The sequence below is a fragment of the Hylaeus volcanicus genome, chromosome 3 (genome assembly GCF_026283585.1).
Source record: "Hylaeus volcanicus isolate JK05 chromosome 3, UHH_iyHylVolc1.0_haploid, whole genome shotgun sequence".
NCBI lineage: Eukaryota > Metazoa > Arthropoda > Insecta > Hymenoptera > Colletidae > Hylaeus > Hylaeus volcanicus.
Genome location: NC_071978.1, coordinates 1,526,933 through 1,546,304, shown reverse-complemented (window position 1 = coordinate 1,546,304; position 19,372 = coordinate 1,526,933). Strand labels below are relative to the sequence as shown.

Sequence of the window (19,372 nt, the reverse complement as noted above, 5' to 3'; positions counted from 1 at the left end):
CTCATTGTCTAACTAATTCTTGGTAGTGTGATGTCCTAAATTTCGCTCTAGTAAATGCTGTATGTTTTGATGAAGATGTTAACGTTAAAGGTTGTCCAGGATGACACAAAAACTAACTACGCTACTGCTTGTACTTAAATTTGTAATATAATAGATTTCTATGAAATCATATAAAGTTACAAATTCTATTTTCGATTAAATTAAAATAAAGAATGAGTGCGATTATATATTGACAGGTGTTGACATATACATGTTTGCATATTCAATGTTTTAATAACTAGAACACATCTTTCATTATAGGGCACAAGATTCAACTTTCATTAATTCAGAAAAAATTTATTCTTTTATGTAACATTGTTTATTACAGTTAAAATACTTATATCTTGTTTAATAATTTAATAGGCGCATACAAAAACAGTTGAATTTCGCGAGGCTGATTCTTTTTTTTTGTGTGAGTTTATTCTTTTCCATCCCGCTATCATAGTTCGTATGTACTTAAGAATTAGAACTTGCGAAGATAAGTTGTATATTTCTAAACATTTATAAGGCATAAAAGTGAGAATTTTTTAAATATTTTTATGGCATAATTGACAACATTTTCTCTTTGCGTAACTCTTTTGACTGATATTTGTAAACTAATCTAGAATAAGTTTTGATGGTACTTACACATGTATTTGTAATGTAAATTAAATCGGTAATTATCATTCTTAGACTTTGTACGATGTTAAAATTTACACAGAATATAAAACTAAAATGTGTTCCGTGTTTTGGCACAATAATTTCAGACGTTATTTCTATAGGGAAAGAAAAGAGAAACTCTTATTAATAGGTATAGTGTATCATCAGAATTGTACAAATTACTATTCTATTGTAATTAGACGAATTCAAATTAAGGAACTATGCTTTAAATTAGAATTATATAAATGTTCTAATATCCACTATAAATGTAATATAATGTTATTCAAAATAACGTTCTTTATTGATAAGAAAATATACGTAAGCAAATATTACTGTAGTAGAATGTAAAATGAATAAAAAAAAAACAATTTCTTGTTACTAGTATTTAACAATATACCTATCAAAGCAGTATTTAGGATTACAATGTAAAGACAGCAGATAAATAAAATATAATACGAAATTATACAGAAATTGTTAAAATTTACATTAGAAATATTTTGTTTTAATGTATTTGAATTCTTTAACAACCTTTTTTAATACTTACAATAATGTAAAATTTCTTAGATAACTTTTATACATTCAAAATGGCTAAGATATAATATCCATGCTCTTTATCATAGGAACTATGAGTATTTCTACTAATCATACCAAAAAGATGTATGTTTATATACATTTAGAATTGTTTAATAACCACTAATTATTATTAATAGTTATAAATCATCTAAATCAATATACTATGCATACATTACACAATGTAACAACAGTTGACCTTACAAGTTATAGAAGTCTATATTTTCTTATCTTTCTTTTTAATAATAATGATATGTCCTACCAATATTCTTTTTATCGAGAATATAAATACCGCAAATCTGACTGGTAGTACTTATGTAAAGATCTCAATCCCGATATTATGTTTGTATTAAAAATTGTAATATATCCATTGGTAATTCAAATTCTCTGAAAATTAAAATTTAATATCATACTTCTTATTAAACATTCTATGCAGAAAAAACTAATGTGAATGTTGGATTGCATACCTATTCTCCATCTCTTAAATAACATCGACACAAGAAATATATAAATAACGCCTCCTTCATTTGGAAAAAGTACGACACGAGTGTATTTATGTAGATGCTTTTACTATTGATTCTGTAAAAAGATATACAAACATTTTAAGGATGCAGGTATTAAAACTCATTTTAGTCTTAGATCAAGTTTGATATGTTTATGTGTAATGTTTTGTGTTTAATTACTGACCTTTTTAATAACAGAATTTCTACCATAATAATAACATTATGGACCGTGTTAATACGAGGAATAAAAATGAAACTAATTTTCTAAGACTAAAATGACTTTTATTTCATTTATTAATTTAGGTATACTTTTATACATTATTCAAATTATATACATAGTATCTCCTGACATACTGCTTTTATTCATCAAAATTACCAGAACTAGGAGGAATCCCTTCTTCTTTAGAAGTCTCTGCATTGTGCGGCATAATTTTTTTATGAATATCCTTGTGTCCATGACAATGTTCACATTCGTCGTCGCTATCTTCGGAACTACTTTCACCAAAAGTCCGTGGTTTTTCATAAATGCAGCAACCTAAAATATTACGTAGACTGTATGTAAATAATAAACCAAAAAAATGATTATATTGAAAATGAACTGTTGAATTTATATATGTATAGCATACTAAGTTATATTGAATGAAAGTTTACATTTAGACTTCTTTTTATTCATATGTTCATTATCCACAGTACCCTGAGTCCACTGGACCTTTTTATTAGGTTTTGGTTTTCTGAGTCGTAATCGAACAGTTGGTACATCCTGAAAACATAAAAAATAGCAACATAACTACTGTCTTTTATATTCATAAGTTAATGAGTGACATTGTAATGAACTACATATATATGTTTAAAAAAATATTTATTCACTTTCTAACGGGATATATAAATTATTTCTTAATATAATAAGTACATATAATAAAATTGTTCTGTAACAAAATTATGTTTCATTAATATTTATATCTATGATATATATAATTCTTAATTTATTGATAAGGTTTATATTGTAAGTAATATACTTCTTGAAAATAATATTTTCTATTGCACAACATTAGTTTTCTTCAACATTTGTACTTTATTGTCAGAATAATTTAAAATATTTCTTAATATTTCTTCGGTATGTTGCCCCAACATAGGAGGTGCTAATCTAACTTTGTTTGAAGCATAACTATAGGTTACAGGAGGGCCAACAACTTTTATTTTCTTCCCTGTGGAATGTTCCATTTCTTGTACCATTTTTGTGTGCTTCACATGAGGATCATCGAATACCTATAAAATTTCTTTGTGTAGATTCCAAGCCAGTGAGATATAGGAACGCCACTGAGTTTCAGTTGGACTAAAATTTATTAACTAAACATTTATTAATCTATACCTGTCCTAATGTATTTATCGGACCATAGGGAAATGAAGATCCATTGAATACGACTGCCCATTCTTTGTTACTTTTTTTTTTAAATTCTCTTCTAAGAATTTGTAACAATTCATCTCTGTTTTCCACTCTAGCAGTATTATTTTTAAATTTATCATTTTCAAACAAATCTGGTAACTCCATTCTTTTAATTAGTTCTACAAATTGTGCATTACTTCCTGTTCCAACAGTCATATATCCATCTTTTGTTGGAAAGGCTTCATAAGGTACGATACTTTCATGTTCAGAACCCCATCTTACTGCTTCTTTCTTAGCATTTATATAATTCGAACCAATATTTATTAAGCTGGCAACTTGGGTTGCTAATAAATTACATTGAATCCATTGTCCCTTATTGGTTCTTGTTCTTTGATATAATGCTGTTACTATAGCTCCATGAGCATATAAACCTGTTGCTAAATCGGTTACTGCTACTCCAACTTTACAGGGAGGACCATCTTTTGGACCCGTTATGTGCATCAAACCTCCTACAGAAGCAGCAATCACATCGTATCCTGGTCTATTTGCATAAGGACCTTCGTATCCATATCCAGTCAAAGAACAATATATAAGATGTGGTGCTACCTTGGAAATGTCTTCGTATCCTAAAGCCAGCTGTTTCAACTTTCCAGGAACATAATTCTCTACCAAAACATCAGACTTCTTTGCTAGTTCATAAATTATATCTTTACCTCTTTTCAAGTCAATACATATACTCTTCTTGTTTCTATTAACGCTAAGAAAATAAGTTGATTCTTGTGTTCCCTCAATGAATGGTGGTCCCCACTTTCGTGCTTCATCCCCGCTACCTGGTCTTTCAATTTTCAAGATCTCAGCACCGAGATCACCAAGAATCATGGTACAATAGGGTCCAGCGACAATTCGTGTTAAGTCCAGAACACGGATACCAGCCAAAGGTGACCTACAATCTTCGACAGTTGTACAGAAATTTCTTTGATTCTTGATATTACACCCACTTAACAAAGGTCTTGTTTTTATTATACACTCTGATAAGAAAGCAATCATGGCGTGTAATTTATATGCTTTCAATACACAACAATTGTTTTTATTTTCACAAGTAACTCGGTGTTACTTCCACAAAACCACAAAATTTGCGTTCAATTACACGACAATTGATAACTCAATTCACCATAAAACTTCAAAAAGCTTTGATGCAACACCTTGTACAAACAGTTTCGCGTAATATTTCATAAATATCGGAATACAAAAAAAGCAAATTTGCCTCAAATATTTACTGTCGTATCAAAATAATGACGTAGTCGTGATCGAGCATACCTGAGATCCAGAATCAGTGACATCCGTCTCTAAAACAGTTTCCGTCTGTATTTGGGTAGCTGATTGTTCAGACATCATTGATCTATCCATTTTGGAATCCGTCTTCTTCGTGTAAGTATGATAAAGCTACATATGATTGTTTCACTGTAATACAATATTGTTGGTTATTTCATACTGTCATCATTCGTAATCTGATAAAAACGACGCCATGTTTGAAATTGGTACGACGAGACCGGCACTGAACTTGACACTCTTGACAGTACTAGACAGAGATGTAAGCACCGCTAGCGAAGAAACGATTCTCAATCGAGCACCGCATGGGCGTAAAGTAGATGCGCAGGAAAGTATTTTATTATCGAGTGTTGGACAATGCAGGAATGCAAGCGCGAATGGGTCACGAACATAGGAATATAGGGACCGGATATAACAGAACCCGGAGTGAAGCCTTGTCGGCCATCTTGCGTTGCTCTTTTACACCGGGAAGTTTAAATAGGACTATAATTGACAATATGATTGTATGTTTGAAAATAATTTTTTATTATAGTTTAGTACTTTTTGTAATCTACCAATGGTTGCAATGTATCTATAACATTCTCTTTAAAAACTATTCGAATAACTAAGTACCTACTTTATTCTCAATTGCTGAAATATGGGAATGAAATTTTCAGAGTATATTAGGTATGAGAATTAATATAAAACCCACATATTTATTATAAATACAGTTTATTGGTTTTTAAAATGAGCAAGTTTAGTGTAAGTCGGTTTCTCGATACAAAAATGTTATCACGCGATTTATGAAATTCTCTTCTTCCTTGGGTTTAGAGCCTTATTTTTGCAAAATCTGGCGATCCCTTTACGTGCACAGGAACACATTGGCGAACCTGGGGCCGGCACTGACCCCGTGACGGAGATCTAAATATCTCGGAGTGAGGGTCCGCGGGCGGAAAATCACAGAAATGATTTCCGAGACGCTCAGGCTAACCTAGGGGTAAATTCGCCAGGTACGCGAATTTTGGTTTTCGAGAGGGGGTAGCGACCCGCGCCTTTATACATATACAGGGTGTCCCAAAAATGTTGTAACACGTTGAAATGGGTGGTTTGGGAGGTGATTTGAAACAACTTTTTCCTTAGCGAAAATGTTGTCCGAGGTTTCGTTGAGGAGATATTAACGGAAAACACTGACCAATCAGAGCGCGCGTATAACGTTGGAGCGGCCGCGGCAACGAAGGCTATGTTCTAAACGGCCGCGCTTGTACGCGAACAAGCGACTCGACGTGCATCGAAAGACATTGACGCGGCCGCTCAGCGCGTAGCTTTCGCTACGCGGCCGCTCCAACGGTATACGCGCGTTCTGATTGGTCGGGGTTTTCTCTTAATATCTCCTTAACGAAGCGCCATCCGACATTTTTGCAAAGGAAAAAGTTGTTTCAAATCACCTCCCGAACCACCCCTTTTCTAGGTATTACAACATTTTTGGGACACCCTGTATTACGGCTTTGGATCGCGGGGTGATTACTCGAGTGCCGGCTGTCTCGACTGGACGGAGATTTCCACCTCGCTCTTGCGACTTGTGTTGTTTTTGAACAATTGTGTATTGTGGAGTTTATTAAATCTGGTAATAACATTTTGAGTTCCTGAACAGTTTTGTGTCTTGCGAAATAACACCAATCTTGAGTCACGATTTTGGTCAATTGGTATATTGTGCTAATATACCGACCGCGGCGTGTAAAGATAGATTTGGTAGTTGGTCGATAGGTCGGCGCCATTGTCGTAAACGTGGCGCGGCACGCGCTGCGTCAGTATTCCGCGAGCTTCCATCGTGTTCTGTTGGAGTTTATCGTTGAGGAAGGAAAACCGCGTTCCGTTCGTTCGTGAAACTACGGTGTAGGATAAAAAGAGTGGCTTTCCCCCGATAGCTACGGAAGAACGTATTCGAGGATGGCGGACGACAGTCACGAGAACGGCACCAGCAACGGCGACGTGCCCGAGATCGAGCTGATCATCAAGGTGAGTCTGGCACGCGTGGAGAGCGAAGACGAGGAGAGAGATAGGGGAAAAGGCGATCGTTCCTGTGCACGATATGGGCGTGGAACGTGGAACGAACCTGGGACCTGGGACCTGGGACTTGGACTGGTCTCGTTTCTTCCTTGCACTCTCTTCTTCCTCTCGACGTGTCTTCTTCTTTCGGTCATCACCAGCGCCGCCGAAAGGACAAATTCCCAGTGACAAAGACAACCCGCGCGCAGAGATGAGCAAAACTCTACTCGAATAACAGATAACGAATAAAACCAATCCGTAACTATTCATTCGTGACGTTTCATCGTTGAATATTTCATCCTACCATTTCAAATTTAACTTTTGTTCAACGAGTCGGAAAGCTGTTTATCTTCTATTCGAAAGTTTTGCTCATCTCTGTCCATGCGTGCATCATGTCCACCGTTTCAACAATAGCGGAGCTGCTTTAGGTGACCATTTGCTCGACCGTTAGACAGTGACCGGCGATATTCTTATCTAGACGAATATTTCGATTAACGAATGAGAGATAAACACCTTTGATCCGTTACTCGTTAAATGCGAATTGGATATTCGAATTGTGGAATGAAATATTTCGCGATTAACCTTTTGACTGCTGAATAACTTCAAGCGAGACGCACGCTGTTGCGGAAGACTTTTTCACGCGTTGGGCATATGTACGCGTTCAACGCTCATGGGCGTTTACCGCACTTGGTCAATTGGTAAACTAAAACTGTATAAGTCAGAAGCTTAATTGTATTAATAGATGGATAATAATTCGACCGTTGAAACGAATAAATCGTTATATGTTGGCCTTCTTCGGTATTTGACATACCGAGAGTCATAGTGATTTAAATGAACTAAAAAGTAGAGCTATACATATTATCACTTAATATCAATTTTGTATTTACACCACAGGGTGCAATTAAATTTCTAAATTTAATTAAATTCTTAATCTTGTACAATTTTATACAAAATAAGCTGACAAATATTAGTTTCTATTTTAATAAGGAAAGGAATATTGCATCTTGTGAAAATATTAAATCCTATTCTTTTCTTTCTTTCTCTGCCACTCGTTAACTATTCAAATGAGATTTCGTTTATTTTCTGCCGTTCAAGGTCCAAGTCGTATCCCCCAGCTGTCTTTTGATTCCGTTTGCCCATTTTCATGGTCTCGTTTTCGATCGATTCGCCGATCGATCGAACACAAGAGACGTCGATGTACGAGCTGGACTTTGTCTTAGGGAGACATGATGGCGAATTGTGTTTACTGGGGAGAGCCCTTCTTCACATTTGTCGATGACTAATTGCAAGCATAACAACATTACCGAACACACGGAAACTTTTTTCGCGAAGAGGAAAGCCAACGTAACGCGGAGATAGATATACATATATTATACACACGCGTGCATACCTGGATTCTGCTAAGCCGCGTTATTCTACGTCATTGGCTTCCACTTACACGAAGGAAACCCTCGACTCTTATCTCGCGCGATACGTTCAGCTACGTTAATGCTTCTTTCCTTTTTCGGTCGAGCGCTTGTCATCGCTTGATTCGTTGCTGACTCCTCTCCGTATTCGACTGTTTTCTTCTGACATCACCATTTTATTTCATTTATTTATTTAAGGTAGTCGTAACGAGATGACGACGACGCATTTGCGCGTCCATATATTAATTTAACGAGATTAGAACCATTTATACATAGTTAAGCGGCGAGGATAAGGAAATAAGCGCGCCGTAAGGTTGCGCCAGTGTCTTCGTCGCCAATGCTAAAACCGTCTCAACGGAAACTAAACTTTTTTTTTTTATAGAAATCGAGAAACGACACCGGAATTAATTTCTTGACTAGTGAAACATAATTATTATAATCTTAGATACCTTGACATAATATTTTTTTATAAATAAGAAATTCTTTGTTCTGTTATGTGTGGATTGCGGATTTTTATGCCTTTATAGAAAGTTTGAATGTGCAAGAAATGTACATCGCATCAACGAGATGTGATGTTATCGCGTAAGCTCTGAGAACAATGTGAAAAGTTTCGTAGAAAAGCAGCTATCAGAATTGCAGTAATAACGTTGATTAACCATCAAAGAAAATTTCTTCGAGTATATCATCGGATGATAAATTATCTATAAACACATTTTTTAACAAATTTCGAATGTCGTTTAAAAGATAAACGTTTATCGAGGGATTAACGCTTTGTGGTTAAAAACTGTTCCACATTTTGTTTACCTTTATTATTCTATTTCAAATGTTTCATTCAGTTGATGCGATGTACATTTCTTGCAATCCTATGAAAACTGTATGTTGAATAAGTAAAAACAGTTAGTGGATTATCAATACCAATTTTTGTGCAGCTTTGTGTAGTGAAAAACATACTTTAAACAATGATATCATTCCAATTGTTTAATTCATATTCGAGCCATGTAAATATAGTAAACGTATATCAAGTTTGGAAACGATTAGTCCATCGTTCCCACGAATTGAACAATATTGTTTCAAATAAAAACGCCCTATCTCAAATATTTCTTGCGAAATAAATTGAAGAAATTACCGAATGCACTTTAAAATGTACCTAAAATATTTTCAAATTCAAACAAAGAATTAAGTAAACTATCAAGTAACTATTGAAGCGATTACGATGGATCGTTAATAGCTCGTGGCGAATGACGATTACATTAATCATTAATCGACTGTTCACGATTGATGGTTCCTTTTAATTTAATTTTGTATTTAACGCGAATCCTTCACAGATCAATTAAAATTCAATTAAAATGGTAATAATAACCTAACTTTGATGAAATGAATTGTTTATTTCTCTGATGTCATATTATCCATATTGAAGCTTACAAGTTTAAAGGTTAAAGTTAGTTGTGCGAATAAAATTTGTCCTATCTCTGTCGTCACAGATTCGTGGCGATAGATTCGACCGAAGGTAAACACGACCCGGGTTCCGAGAAGGCTCTTTCACCGTGCGTTTCCTGGAAAACTGCTCCTTAAAGGGAAAGAGGCTTCCCTCGATTGTCCAATTACGCGTTTGCCGATAAAACTTTCGCCAATCGGACGATCGACTCGACCCGTTTCGCTTGTGTCGCTCCTAATCGAACTAAAGCCGTTGGACGCATTGTCAGACGCTAATCTTATCGCGTTACTGCTCGATGCCGACAAATCCAAAAGAATACGATATTCCAAGCCAAGAATATTCTTCGTAAACACTCCTGTTATAGTCCACACTTGAATCGCGGTTGCAGGTGGATTTATTCGTCTGCATTTTAATACTTGTGTGTCAGTTACGAGTTACAAGGAAACAGTATTAACACTAAACCTAAACCAACGTTCATTCGAAATTATTCCTACCTTGACGGAACAAATAGTCTTAAAAGGTTATACCACTTTCGTCGTTACGAAAAATCGAGTTTTTTTCTTAAAGTACTCCATATATACGAAAATGATATGTCGTTAATTAAAGATCGGTATCGAAAGTGTAGGGGCAGTTTTGAGCTCTAGAAGTAGAGGCGTGCGATCAGCGTAACAGAAACGTTAAACGCGTTCTTCTCGAAACAGCATTTTCAAAATCGGTGAGCACTCTATCCTCGGGAATTTTCGATCAATCGACTTGAATCTCTCTTTATGTAATCATCATATGTTCTTCTAGTGAAATACAAAGGCTTTTTTTTATTATATTAATATTTGTATTTTTTATGCAATTTTAAGTACTGTAATTTGAGTCTTTTCTATGTTATAATTTGGAGCGATGTAACTTTATTAAAAATGTATATTTTTAATAACGGCTATGTATTTCGCTATCTTTTGGAGTAAGAAAATTAATTAATTTTGTTTCTATATTCGTATATAAAATTATATTCGTTCAAAATGGAACGCATTTTTATTTGAATATTCCTATTAACTTGTGGTATTCAACAAGTAGCGAATCTATAGCTTATCTTTCATTCGTTATGCGAAATTTTTATCCAGGTAATAATACCACCTATTTCTGTGCCACCTATTGTTTGAACAATTCAGTGGATTTCGAACACCTTTTATGGTTGTAAATAATAATTGGCCGCGTGTAGTCTGTTCCGTGTTCCTGATTGTCATGCTTCGAATACCGCTGTATTTCTTTAATTGCGTATCAAACGGCCATTTTACATCATCTCGTACAGTCCCTCCGAGGTGAACCTCTTAAGGCACAATTTTCATACCTTTTCAATTTTGCATACACAAAACACACTATAAATACATATATTCGATTCGTATAATATATTTATATTTTAAGCACTTGAATTTGAATTTGAGCATTTGAATTATGTTTTAAATAGCAGCACGATTTTTTCCGATGCCTAATAACAGTATTAACACGTTTTGCTGCCAGTATAAAACTCGTGAAAATTTCTACCAAATTAAAATTTGTTCTCGAGACTGTCAAAGATTAGATAATCACAGATTCGTCGTTGTATTTAATTTTGTAACCTATTTAATTCGCAAATCCTACCCAAGCGTATTTTCATTGTTACTTCACTTTTGGAATTAATATTTTTTTAGTTCTTTAGTGAAAAGTCCTGTCAGCCATTTCTGGGTGACGCGGCGACTATCGCGTTAAAGCGATGTGTAGGTTAAAATTGTACTCGTTAAATTTTAATTGCAACGTGCCCGTTAAGCTTGTGGTTGTGCAACTGTCAAACGCGGTATCAAAGAGCAGATGCAAAGTAAGCCCAATTGGGGACGTTAAGGGAGGGGAAGGGACGGCGAGTAAGAAGAGGAAGGGGGAAAATAGCCGATGTTTACGCAGCAAGGGGGAAAGAAAGCCAGAAGAGCAAGGAAAGCGGAAGGCAAAGGAGTTCATCGTTTAACGGTAGAATCTCGAGGACCTCGGCTCGAGCTCCCCCGTCGTTTCATCCCGTTTGACACACTTACGGAGACCTCGCATGATCGCCTTCCGAGTGCAAGGTCGGCCAGTTACCATTAAATCTCGTGTAATGAATCTTCCCCTACTATCTCATGCTTTCGTAGGAATTCTACTTATACGGCACTCGGCGTTGCTACACTGCGTGTTAAAATTATACGAAAACTTGGACTTTACTGGAATGAACTGTTTTACTGTCCTAAAACAGTTTTTCATAGAAACCAATTGTACAACGGTATTCAAAGTGCCAAGAACCACTAGACGCAGAAGTGAACCTAATCCCAGTGTTATTTTTCATTCGTGATAAAATATAGTTTTAGGAGTTAAAACATTCCTCCAAAGAATCTTTGATATTTCATGTTGTTCTAATTTCGCTGGAACATGGGAGATTTAAAACAGTATAAAACTTTATGTAGATTTTAATGGTCTGTAACACTGTAACAAAATATTGAAAAAAACAATGGTTTATTTTACAGAAATTTTTCCCCGTCAATTTTTCTATTTCAATATTTTTTATCCCAACGGTATAGAAGATTAAAAACACTGCGAAACAAAAGATATAAGGAAAGTTAGTATCAGACAAAGAATTAAGGAATTATTCGTCGATTAATAACTCTGGGTATTCATCCTCTTCTAATAATCCATAATGTATTTTTATTTTACTTTTCAATGTTAATAACTTCTTATATAGACAACACATCCGCATCTTTTACGAAGTTTTCAATATTAATGGCACAAAATTATATTGCTTCGGTAATATTAATCGTATTTCGAAAAATAGCCGAGTAGTGAATATTCATCGTTGGCATACGACGGTAACAGGAAAAGTATCATGTAACCCAACCGTCTGTGGTTAGAAAAAATCGATCGAATGTTGTGTTGTGGCTTAATCCTCTTTAAGGTCATTAACAAGCGGCTGCCACGAGAGACGAAACGATGTTCGTGAGTTCTCTAGGAGGCTATGAAGCGATTTTCCAAGAGTCGAGTAAAAAGGAAAAGGTGCAATACTTTTAAGTAGAAATACTCTACCTGCGTTACGAAACTGTATTCATCACTTTATACCACTGATATCACTGTATGCGCGCATATTTATCATACTTATTTACCGCACGCGGTTGAGCATTATATAGAAATTTGTGTAATGACGCATGTCCAATCTGCATTATTTCCTTCTTTCTCGTTTCGTCAAAACTGACCACTTCTGGAATATTATTACGAACGACGAACTACATTATCTCACCGTTATCGTTAAAGCTAAATTGAATATAGTCATAATATCCTCTATATAATTATACTATATATTTATTCAGACGTCTTTTATTACTACTCGTTTTCTAGAATTACACCTAAAAATAATAAATGTCCTATACCTGCATTTAAACGATAATCAGAGTGCAGTAAATATAGTTTATTTATTAGAACGAGAGTTTACAATCATTTAATTTGTCAAAAGTCTTTCTTTAAATAATTTCGTATATTCAGCGATTATACTATTAGCGTTTATATACATACGATTTTATATATAACGATATTAACTATTACCATAATACTATTCAAAATATAATCAGTCAATTGAATAGAAACAATTATGAATGAATTTCAATAAATTATTCCTTTCTTTGTTCCGATAAATTATACATTTCTTTATCGTATAGATTAAAATTAGTTGATAATCGCAACAAAAAGCATGCCTTTAGTTAAAAATATAATTCTTTCGGTCAAATACGTAAAGAATCAAAATATTATTTCAAGTCGTTGCTTCTCATTTGGTTCTGTTCGCAAGTTTCGTTCTTTCTTTTTTTTACCCTACGCACGCTTATTCGAACGGCGTGTGCGTCGCGGGCGAGCTGTGCAAAGTTTCGAAAACCGTTTTATGTTTCTTCTGAAACTGTACCTCGGTCAGGTTAAAACGAGAAACCCATGTGTAGGTGCACTGGTGCACGGAGAAATGCTTATTTCAGAAGAAATCAGGAATTTGCTTCGGTCAACTGCCAGCCACGCATCTGTATTTGGCTTGCATGCATTTAACAGCGGTTTCTGCTTTGTTGGATCAGAACAAAAAAATATACACGTCGAATTGAGTAATCTCCTCCTTTTCGAAGTCGGTTAAAAATAACCAATATTTCCAATTTTTTCTTCTCCTAAAGTGTCGGTAATGAAGATTGTCTCGATACTAGTCACAGTTTTCGTTAGAACCAAAAAATTGACTTGCACTTAGAAAAATGGCCGCCGTGAAGAAATATCAGTGACGCTATCTACAATCGAATTGATAACTCCATCTTCTGCCCCTCCTCAGAACCACACAACTTTTATCCGAAACATTTTTTGCTAAAAAATGTCCAAGCTAAAATAGGACAACCCTGTATATGATCCACGATTAATCGTTAAACTGGACGCGTTGAATCACGACAAAGACCGTGAACGTCGATGGTAAACGAATTTGCGAGCTTTCGCAAGAGAGAAAGGAAGGCGATAGAGGCGAGCGCGCGGAGCGCGAGATCACTTGCGTTCGAAGATGAAAGACGTTCGAGCGTCTTCGTGACATTTGATCCACCGTCTCGGCGCTTTTCGCGCGACGATGATATTTGATGACACGGATACCTTTGCCGATTTCCAAAGTCGATTGAACCAAGCGAGACGAAAGTACACTGCGTTGCAATCCACGTGCCTTTGGCAACCTTCAGCATCGATCTCAGTCAACGTATTCCTTACAAATCAGTAACAATTAATAATTCTTTGAAATAGTAGTCGAATCTTTACGATCTCCATGCGTGTATTTGATACATTTAAATATTTAATACATATATGTATAATAATTAAATGCGCTTTAATTAATACCTAACCAAGACCCAATCATTTCAGTAATGTACCTACATACCGTTGCTCTAATTTTTTTTTAACGGAACAACCATCTTATTACATCATAATTTATGCTTGTATTCAAATGAGTGTACAATAAATCAGACGGCATGGAGAGTACATTTTTCTCATCCTCGTCCACGACTCCTTTTATCATTCGGAGAAATGTATAAATAGCACTTTAAGCGAGAGTAATCTTCCCACGTTTATTCTATTGATACGACTTCGCAGCCACGGTGCTCGCATAATTTGTCGCGCGTCGCATACTAGCAATTAATCATCCTCGGTCCGTCACACATCGTGTTCGAAAAACATACACGGAACTGACCAAGCACAAAATTGTCGCGATCTGGCCTTGACCAAAAAGTCGTCGGGCTTGACACAACAGAAACATACTTGTTTCACTTGGGTATGACTTGCTCTCGCATCGCTCTTCAAACTTGGAGGTCACGTTTACGTCACTGAAAACAAAATAATCGTCACTGAGAATACCACGCTTCTCCCAAATCGCTTCCAAACCAGACACGAGCAAACTTCTTGCTTGTATAAGCATTTATTAACCCTTCGACTGCGTGACGACTTTTGCTCGAAATTCTAAGAGACCTGAGAGGTGTGAATTTAAAGAAAAATATCAGCTGATTGGAGACGATAAGACGGAACTCTTTTATATTTACAGTATATTCATACGACGATTAGTTTCAGAGATAAAAGTTGAAAACTTAGAAGATCTTTTTCTTGAAATTCAATTTTTCCAACGAACTTCTAGCTTCTCAATTTTTATTTTCGAAACTAATCGTTCCAAGAATAAACTGTAAGTACGAACAAGTTTCGTTTTATTGGAATTAAATTTCACTTATTTCTGGTCGATGTTATTTTAAAAAATTGATATTTATTTTCTCCGAGTTGTATTCAAACTAATTGAAAAAAAGTGACATGACAATTTTTCTCTGTTAAAAGAATCGCGAAGAACACTTAATATGTATGTAAGTCCTAACTGGTCGAACACGAAACGGTATCTGTTTTCTCCAGTTGATCGAGCAAGCTTGGACTATCTGGAGTACTCGCTCCGCTCTCATTTTCCCGATGTCACGGTTTATTTATTCCCCTCGATGACGCACCGTGCTTTCTTTTTCACTGGAAACGACACGTACGCGTTTTCCTGTGTCGTATCGTCGTGAAAAGAAAGGGTTTAACCGATTAACCCTCCAGTGGGCGCGCTCTCGGCAATTTGCTGCTACTTTCCTTTTGTATTATAGGCAAAAATACGTTGACCGCCGAGGAACGAATGCCAGAACTTTTCATTAAGGAGTGGACAATAGTTAACGACAATTATATCAATTAGCGACATACCGTTTTCGTATATATGTGTACGGGGAGTACTTTAAGGCAAAGAAGATCAATTTTTTGAAACGACTAAAGTGGCGTAACTCTGCCTAGGAGAATTTAAAACACACAAATCTTTGAGAATCGTTTGAAGAGAAACTTTTTAATCTTGTTTTGCGAACATTTTTCTATTGCCATAAGCATACTTCGATGAAGCTCGAGTATTGGTGCAATACGAGTAAATTGAATCTCGGCAACACGCCAGCTTCCACCGAGAACGTCGTTTCTATTTTCATTCCGTTTCAACAATCTCCTTTACCCCAACCACGAAAGCTTTTTTCTCTAAATTTAGTTAAGAAAAATGAATGTTTTTTTTTTTAACGAGTTTTCGTTGTGGTTTGGAAATTATTTGTACCTTACAACTAGACTGCGGATATTTACGCAAATTTATATTTTTTTTTCAGATACACATTAATCCAAATTTAAACGAAGATATGTTTTAATTTCCCGACAGTGTATCGTGTTTTATTGTTGATTCCTTGGTGAGACTTTTTTTATGCTGTCCCTTTTCATCGCATAAAAAAAATTTGCTTTAATACCGAATGAAAAATTATTTATTATAGCTATTTATGAAATTTCTAATTTCTTTTTTTTTTTTGTCATTTTGTTTGTGCGGTCCTTATCTACCGTACAAAAACAGGTTGGACTGTATTGTAGTACATATTTTTTGTGGCGATGTATCGAAGCTTTGTTAGCGATTTAGGTACAGTGTAAATATCTGTGTTCACCTCTGTTAAACTATTCCGTGATGTCAGTCACCAACGACCAATGTGTTAAGTAATAACAAGTTTGAATTAATTAGACGTTGTCGTTATGTTCACAGGCATCCACCATCGATGGCCGACGAAAAGGCGCCTGCCTCTTCTGCCAGGAGTACTTTATGGATCTCTACCTTCTCGCCGAGCTAAAAACTATCTCACTCAAGGTGACCACGGTCGACATGCAGAAACCACCGCCAGACTTCCGCACCAACTTCCAAGCGACTCCGCCGCCGATTTTAATCGACAACGGTGACGCGATATTGGAGAACGAGAAAATCGAGCGGCACATCATGAAAAACATTCCCGGTGGACACAATCTCTTCGTGCAGGACAAAGAAGTGGCTACCCTCGTCGAAAACTTGTTCAGCGTACGTTAAGTACCGGAGCTGCTTCAACTTATTGTACTTTCTCTCCTTGTCGCTAGCTACACATTCTAAATTTACCGACTTTTTCAATTTATCGACAGTCTTTGTTTCTAATACAGAATGTGAAATGCAGTAAATATTAATAACGTATTGTGGAAAGAATAAGGTATTTTTTTCTTTGCACTTTATGAGCAAGCTAATTCTAACTCTTGATTTTATGCATTTGTGACATGTATGAAAATATGTATGACATCTGCAGAATTCTATCTTAAAAGAACCTTCACCATTTATATTTAACCATTACCTTCAACATCCCCGTTATTAGTCTCTAATTGTATGTGATTTCTCTTTTCCAGAAACTAAAACTATTATTACTGAACGCGAAGGACAAGGATAAAGATCCGAAATCCTCGTCGCTAATGGCACATCTGCGCAAAATCGACGAGCATCTGGGCCGCAAAGGCACGCGGTTCCTCACAGGCGACACAATGTGTTGCTTCGACTGCGAGTTGATGCCGCGGCTCCAACACATTAGGGTTGCCGGCAAGTACTTCGCGGACTTTGAGATCCCAGAAACTTTGGTGCATCTGTGGCGGTATATGCATCACATGTACAGGCTGGATGCCTTTTTGCAAAGTTGCCCGGCCGACCAGGATATTATTAATCATTATAAGCTGCAACAGGTAAGACATTTCATTGAAAATCAAACAATAAGGCAATTAGTGTTACTAGCAATTGTCTAATTTTATTAAATGAATTCATTTTTATGGAAGCATCTCCATAATATAATCTTATATGATCTAAAATGTGAAGCTATCTCAGAAAAAACAGGAAAAAAATGCAAAAATCCGTATCTCGAAAACCTATTCATAGAAAAAATTTTCATTGCAATTTTCGAGTTTAGCGGACCAAAATACATAAGAAAAAAATAATGGCATTGAATGTACATTTTGGCTGTAAATTAGCGTAATTAGAGAAACGTAAACAAATTATTTTTGAAAAGAATCTACACAAAAGTTACATAATTGCTCGTAATATCAATTGTTTCATTCGGTTGATTTTAAGTTCGGTTTAATGAAATTTCACTTATCGTTGCAGAGCATGAAAATGAAGAAACACGAAGAACTGGAAACTCCAACATTCACAACCAGTATCCCCATCGAGGTCAACGACGACTAGGCTGGACCTCTGCCGTCGGGTCTACGATCTCGTTACTTTGATTCGGAAAGATTATCGTCGGTATTCGGTGTAGACACGTACACGAACGCGAACACGAACGGTGTAAACACGACCGGTGTAAACACGACGGCGCAGTAAACGTTTTTACTATTAGTTCCAACGGACGTCTCCGTCTAGGAAGAATTCATTATTTATAAGAAGTATTCGGAATCACACGAGCATTCTATTAAAAATATTCCATCATTTCGATTCCGATTACGTCGACGCCGTTATACCGATTTATATAACACTTTTTGCTACGTATATTTGATAAACTATCGACTATTAAGGCTTTCAAAAATGACCTGTATATGCGTGTCCAGAGAACTATATGATTTTTTCCCCTCAGATCCTTATCGTTCTACGTTGTTTTTCTTTCTTTACGCTACGTATAAATTTCGTTACGTAGTCTTTTGACTTGAGTAGCATTATTATTAGAAAAGGCATTTTAATCTTTTACATGTACTTTAGATCAAAACCTCGTATTTTTGTAAGAGGAAGTTTAGGTGTTTTTTTTCATCCATCTTCTTATGACGAGCAAAAGGGACGTATGCATTCGAATTAAAATTATCTACCGAATACGTTGATATATTATTTGTTATTTTTTTCTCCTTTTTTTAAAAACTGCAATTGTATTTAGCGTGCATTTCTATATTATAATCAATAAAACGACGCAATGCTTATTCTTTAAAGGCCCTGTATACATTTTCTTCGATTTCTTAGTTACACCACCCCATCTAAGCAGAAAGGAATAATCTAGTCTGATCTACTTCGTCTAATAATAAAATTTCTGAAAACATCTTTTCAAACATAATTTACAATAGGATTTAAAGAAGACCTGGTGCATACGTTTCTTCTAAGGTCTATGTTAAGTACGATACAAAGTTCTTAGTTAAATTCGTTTCATTGTTGTTCGTTTCGTTTAAAATTCTTAACTTTACAAATGGTCCTGTGGCTAAGAGAAATTTAACAAGTAATTCTTCGGTGTTATGAACCACATTGTAAATGATGATTTTAAAGTGGAAGAACGATCGTCCCGAAAATAGTGCTTATTTCTATTAACGTAGTCCAACGATTTAACAAACTCGGTATTTCGTATTAGTGATTATATTATTATTATTATTATTATTATTATTGTCATAAATATTATTACTATTATTGTATTACTTTGGTTTATACTCGTAGAAATGAATATACCAGTGTTTACAATAAACCTCGGGTTCGTTGATATTTCTATCCATCGCCCAGATTTATTTCCAAAAATTTCTCCGGTAATATTCACGAAATTATGCAGTGGAAGCTTGCGGCACGCGAAAAAGAATATATCTATCTCGACGACATCGCTATCCATTCGTTGGAGATTTAAAATAGCACGCGGTTTCCCCTTCCTCGTGACCACGACTATTACGACGCGTC

At 35.6% G+C, this 19,372-nt stretch overlaps 2 protein-coding genes across 8 annotated transcripts; one reads left to right on the top strand and one right to left on the bottom strand.

Annotated features, from left to right (window-relative positions):
- Positions 1-1,510: 1,510 nt before the first annotated feature.
- On the bottom strand, positions 1,511-4,898 carry LOC128874330 (succinate--hydroxymethylglutarate CoA-transferase). Of its 6 annotated transcripts, none has more exons than XR_008456631.1 (5): positions 4,453-4,898; positions 2,378-2,511; positions 2,128-2,303; positions 1,716-1,827; positions 1,511-1,635 (listed from the first exon to the last, which is right to left on the bottom strand). XR_008456631.1 is itself a non-coding variant. In XM_054118980.1 (3 exons), exons 2-3 carry the CDS (start codon positions 4,012-4,014, stop codon positions 2,787-2,789), a joined length of 1,125 nt encoding a protein of 374 aa, XP_053974955.1. In that variant the 5' UTR covers positions 4,015-4,085; positions 4,453-4,898; the 3' UTR covers positions 2,594-2,786. The 6 variants fall into 6 exon arrangements, 4 of the variants coding, with proteins under 4 accessions (XP_053974955.1, XP_053974953.1, XP_053974954.1 ...); XR_008456632.1 differs by having other exon boundaries at positions 2,128-2,286; positions 2,403-2,511; XM_054118980.1 differs by lacking the exons at positions 1,511-1,635; positions 1,716-1,827; positions 2,128-2,303; positions 2,378-2,511 and adding exons at positions 2,594-3,017; positions 3,121-4,085.
- LOC128874333 (chloride intracellular channel exc-4) lies at positions 4,427-19,192 on the top strand. 2 transcript variants are annotated; one of them, XM_054118984.1, is made up of 4 exons: positions 4,427-4,563; positions 16,436-16,741; positions 17,095-17,421; positions 17,837-19,192. In XM_054118984.1, exons 2-4 carry the CDS (start codon positions 16,493-16,495, stop codon positions 17,915-17,917), a joined length of 657 nt encoding a protein of 218 aa, XP_053974959.1. In that variant the 5' UTR covers positions 4,427-4,563; positions 16,436-16,492; the 3' UTR covers positions 17,918-19,192. The 2 variants fall into 2 exon arrangements, with proteins under 2 accessions (XP_053974959.1, XP_053974958.1); XM_054118983.1 differs by lacking the exon at positions 4,427-4,563 and adding an exon at positions 6,240-6,459.
- The last annotated feature ends 180 nt before the right edge of the window (positions 19,193-19,372 follow it).